We start from the raw sequence: 9,349 nt of genomic DNA on the forward strand, positions 1-9,349 counted from the left end.
CAAGAGGCCACAAAGATGATCAGGGTTCTGGGGCATCACTTGTGAGGATAGATTACGAGAGCTGGGCCTGGTTAGTCTGGAGAAGAGCAGACTGAGAGGGGGTCACACCAATGCAGATCAGTATCTCAAAGGTGGGTGCCAGGGGGATGGTGCCAGGCTCTTGTCAGTGGTGCCCAGCGACAGGACGAGGAGCAGTGGCCATAAGCTGAAACACAACTTCCACCACAACACAAGGAAGAACTTCTTTCTGTTGATGGTGGCAGAGCACTGGAACAGGCTGCCCAGAGAGGTTGTGAATCTCTCTTTCTGGAGACATTCCAAACCCACCTGGACACATTCCTGTGTGACCTGCTCTGGGTGGCCCTGCCTTGCCAGGGGATTGGACTGGATGATCTTCAGAGTTCCCTCAATCCTGATGATTCTTTATTTAGGAGGTATTTTCCCCACCTCTGGTTTTCCAGCAAGTAGCGAGGTGGGACCACATGGAAGGGGATATGCACCGCAGCAGGACACCAGCCTGGTGGCAGCTTCATAGGGGAGCCATGGCCATACATCCATTCATCCCCTCCATCCCTTTCTGTGCTGTGACTAGGGGCTGGACTCAGACACCCCCCACCTCCCCATGGCCAGACCCAACAATCCCAGCTCTTTCCCATCTCCTTGTGGGTTGGATGCTCTAATCTCCAACCCACTGGGGTCACAGCAGGGTCCCCACATCCCCCTTGCACAGCCAGGATGTGCCTCCAGCATCACCTTTCCAGCAGGGCTGCTTGACTGGTGGCTCCTGCCTGCCCTGATGCCTCAGTTGGCCCCAGTGCTGCCCGCCTGCGCAGCATCACTGGTTCATGAGGAGCTCCCAAGCGAGGAGGACAAACCCTGATGACCAAGGGCTGTGTGGGAAGCACCATCACCACAACTGTGTCAGGCCAGCAGTAAGGAGGGGACAGCATGGAATGTCCCAGTTGAGGGAGAGGGGCCAGGCCACTGGCATCTCCCTGGGGACCCACCACTCTACTGAGACCCCTCCATCAGTTCCAGGATGCTGTTGTAGAGGCGTTCGGGGGCATCCAAGCCCCAGATGAAGTCCCAGTGGTTCCAGTCGGGGATGTGGCCGTAGGTGACAAGGTGGGTGATGCGGGGCAGTAGCAGGCTGACGTCTCTCCAGTCAGCTGCCCAGTCCTCTCCTCCTGACCACACTGCGGTGGGCACGGGCATCTCCTCCACACGGTACAAGGGAGGTGTCTCCTGGAGGGACACGGGGGGCTTTGAGGAACTGCTGCTGCTGTGGTCAACCCCCGCAAGCCAACATGTCCCCACACCACAGAGCCCTGGCACCTCCAGCCACCAGCACTGCTGGTGCAGCCTCCTACCTGGTGGTACACGGCTTGGTTTTCACTGCCATAGTCAAAGGCTTTGAATTCTCCTGATTTCATCACCTGCAAGGAGAAGGTAGATCTGCAGTGGGAGGCCAGGGAGCACCTTTGTGTGAGTACTTCATCTCCCAGCCTCCTAAAGGGATCACGTCATGAGAGAAGGTCGTGATGCATGGAGGTGGCATCCCTCCCAGGCTGGACTTTCTATCATTTTTAGCAGGGTGATGATTTGAACTCCACCACAACTCCTGTCACTAGCTATGGGTTAGCAAACTAAGGCATTTCGTGTGGCACTTTGGCTGCTGCAGTGTGATGAAGGTACGTCTGCAGACCTGCTCATCACCAGCTCATGTGCAGGGTGCTGCTGGAGGACTTCACACTGGCAAGTTTTCCTTCAATAACCTGATCATCATTTTTACTTTCTTGCACACTCTGGGCTCAGTGTATAGAGACATCAGTCCCAGGTATTGTAAGGGTTGCTTCTATGCTAGGAACCTACCTGGGCCCAGTGTATCATGGTTTTGACAGATGTCCTATCTGGATAGTGAGATGTGTACACATCCAGCCGTGTCTGCAAGGAAACACATTCAAACTATCATAGACTAGAGCACAAGTCTGGTGAGGAATGGCTGAGGGACCTGGGGGGTTTAGTCTGAGAAGAGAAGGCTCAGGGGGGAACTTTTCACTCCCTACAACTGCCTGACAGGAGGATGGAGCCAGGAGGGGCTGGGCTCTGCTCCCAAGGAACAAGGGATGGGACAAGAGGAAACAGCCCCAAGCTGCACCAGGGCAGGTTTAGATGGAGCTGAGGAACAATTCCTTCCCCACAGGGTGCTCAGGCATTGGAACAGGCTGCCCAGGGCAGCGCTGGAGTCACCGTCCCTGCAAGTGTTCACACACCGTGGAGAGGAGGCCTCAGTGCCATGGGTTAGTGGTGGCCTTGGCAGTGCTGGGGAGTGGTTGGACTGGATGAGCTTAAAGGTCTTTTCCAGCCTAGTTGATTCTGTGATTCTATGATTGCTTTCCAATGGATAGGAGCAAGGATGGCAGTTGCCAGATGATGCATTTCCCAAAACAGCCACTGCTGAGCCAAGCTGCCTAGAGATTTGGGCCAGGAATATAATCTTCATTAAAACCCCATTGCTCTCAGACAGCTCCAGGAGAATGGTGAAGGATGAGGTACCCTCTAGCTCCTGGAGATACCTCTTCTGGGCTCAGGGACTGTGCTCAAGACCTTATTGACTACTTGTGGTCACCCAGATGCTCCTTCAGCAGGGTGGGCAGGAGTAGGAGCTGCACCCAGCGGTGCTGGTGGGATGTACAGCTGCTCTCAGTGGCAGTGGGTGCTGCTGGGTGCTCCCAAGCAGTGCAGCCCAGGGCTCCGGCTCTCTCATCCCCACGCGGAGTGCTTGCACTCACCGTGTTGAAGTTCTTCTCATTGTAGCCACCCAGCAGGAAGAGGAGGTTGGCACAAGGCTTGTGCAGCAGCGGGTTCCTGCAGAGATGGGGGAGAAACCTCCACAGCTTCCTAATCCGCAGCGAGGCATCCGTTCTGCCGAGCAGGAGCTGTAGGAGCAATGAGCAAGGTCGGTGTCTGGCGCTTCCCTTCCTTGCGCCTAGTCCTCAAATTATGTGTCGTCCCCCCAGCGATGTGCCACCAGCCACTGTCCCCTCAGCTGGGTGGGGAGGGGATGTGTGGCACTCACATGGGTCAGCCCCGTTTCTCCTTTGCCCCCACCCCGCTGCGGTGTGCACAGCTCAGTACAGAGGCAATGCTGACTGAATGGCACCAGGGAAATCAGTACTTGGGACCCTCTTCTTCGCCCCCAGGTGCTGGTTCGTCGTTAACATCAGCACAGTAAAGCTGCTCTTTCCTAGGTGGTCTGTTCATGAATTCAACAAGAGCCCCCACAGAAACACCAGCTTCAATACCCTGAGATCCTGCAGAGACGTGCATGCAATAAAGTGACTGTGCAGGGTGCCTCTGCACCTGATGAATTGTGTCTGTGCCTGTAAATCAGCAGGAATTCACTGTCTCCCACTGTGTCAGGTAGCCCCAGGGGCTGTAAGGGCATGATCCCTTTTCTAGCACTGGCGTGTTTGGGAGAGGAGAGCATAGCGCAATCCCCTACCTGGAACGTCTTGAATTGCCTGTCTAGAAGGACGGACAGTCTCATGATGGGACTTCTGGCGTGTTTGATTGTCACTACTGGAGCGAGGGCAAAAAACAGTTTGATTTTCTGAGCCAGCTCTGGCATGGATGAAAAGGCAATGAATGCTGAGGAAACAGAAAAACAACCTAAGAATGGTTTCATCTTTCTTCAGGTGCTTAATCTGAGGGTTTGCTTGCCCAGACCTGTTTAGCTGGCATTATACCCAATTAGAAATCTGGGATCTCTTCCCACCTTTCTGCTTAGCATTAGTGCTAGAGATATCCAGAAGGAGACAAAGCCTTTATCCCTATAGTTAGAAGTGGCTGATGAGGCACTTCAATGATTGCTACTGATGGGAAGTCCTGCCCCATTCACCAGGTGAAGGGAACAGTGCTGTCACCTTTTATCAACCCCTGCTAAAGGGTGTCATCATCACAGGTTATCTCATACCCCTGATGGCCCAGGTGAAAAGAAGCACAATGCATTTCATTGGAAAGTAGAAGCTGTGACATCCATGCAAAACACCTTTGGTTTTGATGCAGGATGCTGCAATTTGGTTTTTGAGGTTGAATTATAGTTGCAGCAAGGAACTTATTGAGATCACCGGGAGCTTTCTGACTGCCTTAGGAGCAAGCTGGTCCTCCTAGATGTCTGATATGAAAAGCGTGGCTTGTGTGCCTCACTGCAAGAGACCTTCTGTCTGCCTGCTTGTCAGCCCTCAAAGATTGGACCTCTCTGCTTCCTGCTTACAAACACCAAAATGAGTGTTTTCAAGGTGGTGCAGGCAGTTCTAACACACCGATCGTGCAGCCCTGGGAGTAGCCAATGTAATAGATCTGCTGCTGTCCAGTCTTCTGCAGGATGAAGTTGATCATGGCTGGGAGATCGTACATTGCCATCTCATGAAAGCTGCAACACAGGAGCAGTTCACTGGTTATAAGGTAACACCAGGAAAGCAAAGTTCCCTGTGAATTTTGGCTGTCTTGCATTGCTTCTATACTGAAGGGCTTAATATCCGTGGCTGATTTACCAGGAGAAAATTCCTATGAGGCAGGAGAGCCCTGTGCTGGGTGAAACTGCCCAGGGACTGAATGTATCCCTCCTGCAATGGCCTCACCCTTCCCTGAAAGGGCTTAGTCCTCCCATAGCCATAGTTAGCAGCGAAGAAGCTGTGCAGGGACTGGCCAGCTGTGCATGCAGGTCTGCAGCCTTAGAGCTGCCTCTTGTCAGGGTTACAGCACCACCTCTGCCCCTAGAGATGCTCTTTCTCTGCAGTGAATGGAGCACTGGTTACTGCCCATGTGCTTTTTAGTGTGACGAGGTGAAGCCCAGGCCTACTTTATCAGGCTTTTCTTACTGGAAGCATGTTTATGAGCTTGGAAAATCCAGGACTGCTCTGAAGATCAGTTCTGGAGAGGCAGTAGCAGTCTAAAAAGCCATTCTTGGAAATAAGGTTTCTGTGGGCAACATCTAGGAGAAGGGTAGGTGGCAGTGACACTTCTGGACCCTTTGCTGGGGGTTTTGGCAAGGGAAGTCCCTGCAGAGGCCCCGGAATAGGGCTGATGTCTCTACAGGATGGATGTCCTCATGCATGCAGCAGGGCCAGGCAGCTGCAGGGAGCTGCTGGCACCGTGTCAGCAGGCAGGTCTGCACAGGTACCTCCAAATCCCTGGCACATCACTGGGAATGCTGGGGGAGGCCGTACTTGAGACAAGGTGCTCCGACTTGCCTGCCCGGAGGCACCCACCTCTGCCTAGATGTTAGTGACAGGCAGAGGAACCGGCTGTGCTGTTGTGATCCACTCCAGCCCACCTGAAATCCCAGAATTCAGCCTGGTCAGCGGAAAGGTGCTGGTGTCGCTGGGACCAGCTCGTCCCTCGGCTGTTTCCCAGCCAGACATCATAGCCAGAGTCTGCGAGTATGAAGCCAAGGCTGTTGTTAGATAGGTTTTCCACCCAGTGGCTGCCTTCTCCGAGTAAGCCGTGCTGGAGAAACACAACTGGCTTGGGCTCTGGACATGAAAGAAACAGCACATTGCACTGAACCAGAATTACCCTGCTTATTCACCCCAAATTCAGGCCAATAACGCCTCTTTCTCACACTGCCAGAGAACATACAGTGTGCATTTGAATGACACCTCCTGGTGAAGCAATCCTTGCCGTAGTTACCTTGTGGTGATTGCCCTTGTTGTCTTAGGCTGGAGAGCTGCAGATGTCCCTCTTAAACCCTTCAGACCCCACAAGCTCATCCCCACAAGGTCAGTATAGTGGATACTGAGAACAGCCATGTGAAAGCTCAAATGTACAGGCTCATTTCTGAGATTGTTCAAACCCCAGAGGCATAGATTTATGGGGGGGGGGGGGGGGGGAATTAAATGCAGATATATCTCTTCAGATATGTCTGCACCCTCTGGACCTTTTTGAGGCTCAGGTCTCTGCTGGATGTGACAGGCAGTTGTTGTGGTGCAGACACACTCTCCTGTGCTGGCTGCTAGGAATGTGACTGTAAATCTGAGAAGTGCTGCACATTTGGTGGTTTTGCTGTCACGATAAATACTCCCCTGGCTGCTCAGGCTCATCCCATCACCTGCTTGTTATGTTCAGTCTGTTTGGGGTTTTTTTGCTGCCTTCCTTGTGAAATAGAGGCATACCTCTGTTCCTAGGATTTGCTCTTCCATAAGGAATCCTGTTAAGGCTGACGTAGTAGCCATCATAAGTCAGGACTTCATACTCCTCACTGAGATACCCTCTGTGGCAGATGATTTGGCTCTGGGGAAAGAAAAACACAGGTAGGAAGCTGAACCTCCCCTGGCGCAGCTTGAAGCTGTTCCTTCTTGTCCCATCCCTTGTTCCTTGGGAGCAGAGACCAGGCCCCTCCTAGCTCCATCCTCCTTTCAGGTAGTTGTAGAGAGTGATAAGGTCCCCCTGAGGCTTCTCTTCTCCATATGGTGCTCCATGAGATGCTCAGCTGTGGGCTTTGAGCAGGAGAGGGGTGAGTGGCAGCAGGGCTCCCCAGCAGCATGCAGCAAGAAATGCATTTGAGATGTTTCCAAACCCGAAGATTGAAACAAAAAGGGTTTGCTGACAGCTGACATGTCATGTCACACTGAGCTGATGCGTGGGGCAGATAAGATAGCAGGCATATCGAACCTGCTGAGCGGGGCTGACTGGAAGGGCAATAGGACAAACCCTGTAGGATTTGTCTCATGGTTCCTGAGGCTTTGCCTGAGCTTTATTTATGCTGAAAACTTGGCAGACTGGGAAGTTTCAGTCTGGTGAAGTCCAGCTGTGGTCCTGCCTACACATCGCCATGTGCTTGCTTCGTCACACAGTTGGCAGAAGGGATTAATTTCAGCAATTTAATTGCCCATGTCACAGGTCCATTTAAAACCACCTCTAGAGAGTTGCAGAACCCACCTGGACATGGCCCTGAGCTGCTTGCTGCAGCTGAAAGAGAGAAGCCTTGCACAGCTTCAGACCCTCCAGGAAGGTGTCTGGTCAAATCCAGGCTGGGTTTACCCCTTCTCTAACTGACCTGCTGGTAATTGCACTTCATACTGCTGGGAGGAACAGGGCTCCTTCAGGAAGCAGGGCTTGCTAATGATGGTATGGAGGCAACGTCAGACTGCACCGCTCCAGAAAACCAGCACGCATGATGAACCAAACCTCCTCCACATGCATCCCCTCCATCTCTCTCTCCCCCAGATAAACATCCCCAAGCTGTTCTCCTGACTTACAACATTCATGAAAGTCTCGGGATTTATGACCTTTTTCTGCTCGAAGGCATCTTCTGAGTTCACGGGTGCTTGTGTCAAAACCAGGATTGCAATCAACAGCCACATCTTGTGCCTGTGTAAAGTATTACTATTACTATTGCTGTTGCCATTGCTATTGCTGTTGCTGTGGGTATTTAACATTGTATGAATGTCTGCTTCCACTTGTTTATGATGGGTTAGGTTCCTTATATATCTGAAGACCATATATCATGGTCTGGGCTGGAAGCAGAATGGATTCCCAATTCCAACTACCATTACAGTCCATGCAAGGCTCTTCATACTCCTCCGTACATACTAGATCTGGTACTAGGCAAGACCCGTTTTTATATTTTTAGTGGTAAAAAGTAGAGAAACAGCTTTATAATGCAAGAACTGAAGTGATAGAAAATGCCCTCGGGTCAATTGTCATGGAGGGGGAATTAATTCAAAATGAATGAATGAATTAATGAATGAATTAATTAATTGATTCAAAGTAAAAGTTTATGCTATAGAAGGAACACATTTAGGTTGGCTGGGCTATGATTATGTCTATACTTTTGCTGTTTCTCTATTGCTTAGCTTTTGCACCCAGAAGCCACTGTGAACAGATGGATACTATAAACTGAAACTGGTAGAGCCTCATAGGAAGGCTATTTATAAAGTAAGTGTAGCTTGAAAAAATCCACCCCAGATACCATTTTGATCACCTTAGAGACTTTTTTTTACCAAGCAGAGATCTATTTTTAATACACATACTTCATATTAGATATAATTTTTAATCCTTTGACAGGCTCTTAAAAGTTTGAGTTTAACTCCAACCCAGTAGCGTGAGTTGCAAATCATCTCACCAGTCATCTGGTTGCTCTCTACCTCCCTTCTTCCTCCTCCTCATGGGTCTCTCACACGGTGAGACATATCATACTGAAATATTCCCAGTAACCCTCTCTATGGTATTGCCAAGAGGCAAGTTACCAAGAACAAGAGCAATCAATGCTTTTCCACCCTCAGGATAGCTCCAATGAAAACCTGAATTACGTGAAGGAAAATACATTACCCAGCAGAGCCCACCGTCGTCACTGCTCAGGCTGGTGGTGTGAATGGTGGTGGCTCTATCACCACCACTGTTAAAGCCAGAACGTTGTGTCAGATCCCTGACACCATGCTGGACCATGTCATGTGTCCTCCAATTAAGTGATGTGTGTACTGGTCATATCTTTGATAACTTCCTGCTTGTCCACGTGGTTGTGACTTTCCTGCTTGCAAATGATTACGTTTCCAAAAGCAGTGGAGTGGTGCAGCAAGGATTTTCAGCTACGGAATTGCACCTTGAGCTCCTGGTAGCTACAGTAAAAAAATGTCAAGAAGTTTGTCAACAAGTAGATCATTTCCTAACTCCAAGGAGCTCTTTGGAAATGCCTCTTCTATGATGAGAGCTCCTGGGGAAATGAAAGGACTTGGACTCTATCAGCTTCACAAGGCCTCAGGGGTATGTCAGCCTCTCCATAGACACGTCATGGCTTAAACCCAGCTGGCAACTAAGTACCATGCAGTACAAGCCCTGTTGTGATCCTCCTGTCATTCCAGAAATACAAATGGGTTCTGCCCCTCAGTGGCTCAATGGCATTAGGATATCAGCATTATTCTCAGACTAAAGCCAAAATACAGCACCGTACCAGCTGCTGGGGAGAGGATTAACTCTCCCAGCTGAAACAAGGACAGCACAGCAAGGACAGGTTCCTGCTGTTCCTTCACTGGCTTCCTGCATGGGAGACATTTGGTGCACCACTCTTCAGGAGTGACAGTGGCTCATGCAATGTCCCATAGCCCTTATGCCCAAGTGGTAGTGTGTTTGCAACTGACAACTTGCAAAACCTCTGCGACATTTTCTGGACAAGTACCACACGTAGGTTCTTGCTGATGGACACCAGAGCCTGTGCAATGATTCCATTTGTGTGAAGTGGTAGGTATTTCACAGAGCAAAGGTGCCCATTCTCCACCTCCAGCCCATGACCTTACAACCTACGCCTTTCTGTTGCTGCTTGGTAGCCATCTAAAAGACTAAGCCCTCG

General features: G+C 50.7%; 1 protein-coding gene across 1 annotated transcript; it reads right to left on the reverse strand.

Annotated features, from left to right (window-relative positions):
* Positions 1–279: 279 nt before the first annotated feature.
* Positions 280–7,712, reverse strand: LOC134155727 (putative lysosomal acid lipase/cholesteryl ester hydrolase). The gene is made up of 9 exons (XM_062603200.1): positions 7,263–7,712; positions 6,177–6,294; positions 5,339–5,537; positions 4,326–4,435; positions 3,506–3,651; positions 2,793–2,939; positions 1,873–1,944; positions 1,371–1,436; positions 280–1,245 (listed from the first exon to the last, which is right to left on the reverse strand). Exons 1-9 carry the CDS (start codon positions 7,503–7,505, stop codon positions 1,012–1,014), a joined length of 1,335 nt encoding a protein of 444 aa, XP_062459184.1. The 5' UTR covers positions 7,506–7,712; the 3' UTR covers positions 280–1,011.
* Positions 7,713–9,349: the final 1,637 nt, after the last annotated feature.

This window comes from Pezoporus occidentalis, unplaced genomic scaffold (assembly GCF_034315485.1).
Source record: "Pezoporus occidentalis ecotype Australia unplaced genomic scaffold, CSIRO_AGI_Poc_V1 ctg118, whole genome shotgun sequence".
Classification (NCBI taxonomy): Eukaryota; Metazoa; Chordata; class Aves; order Psittaciformes; family Psittacidae; genus Pezoporus; species Pezoporus occidentalis.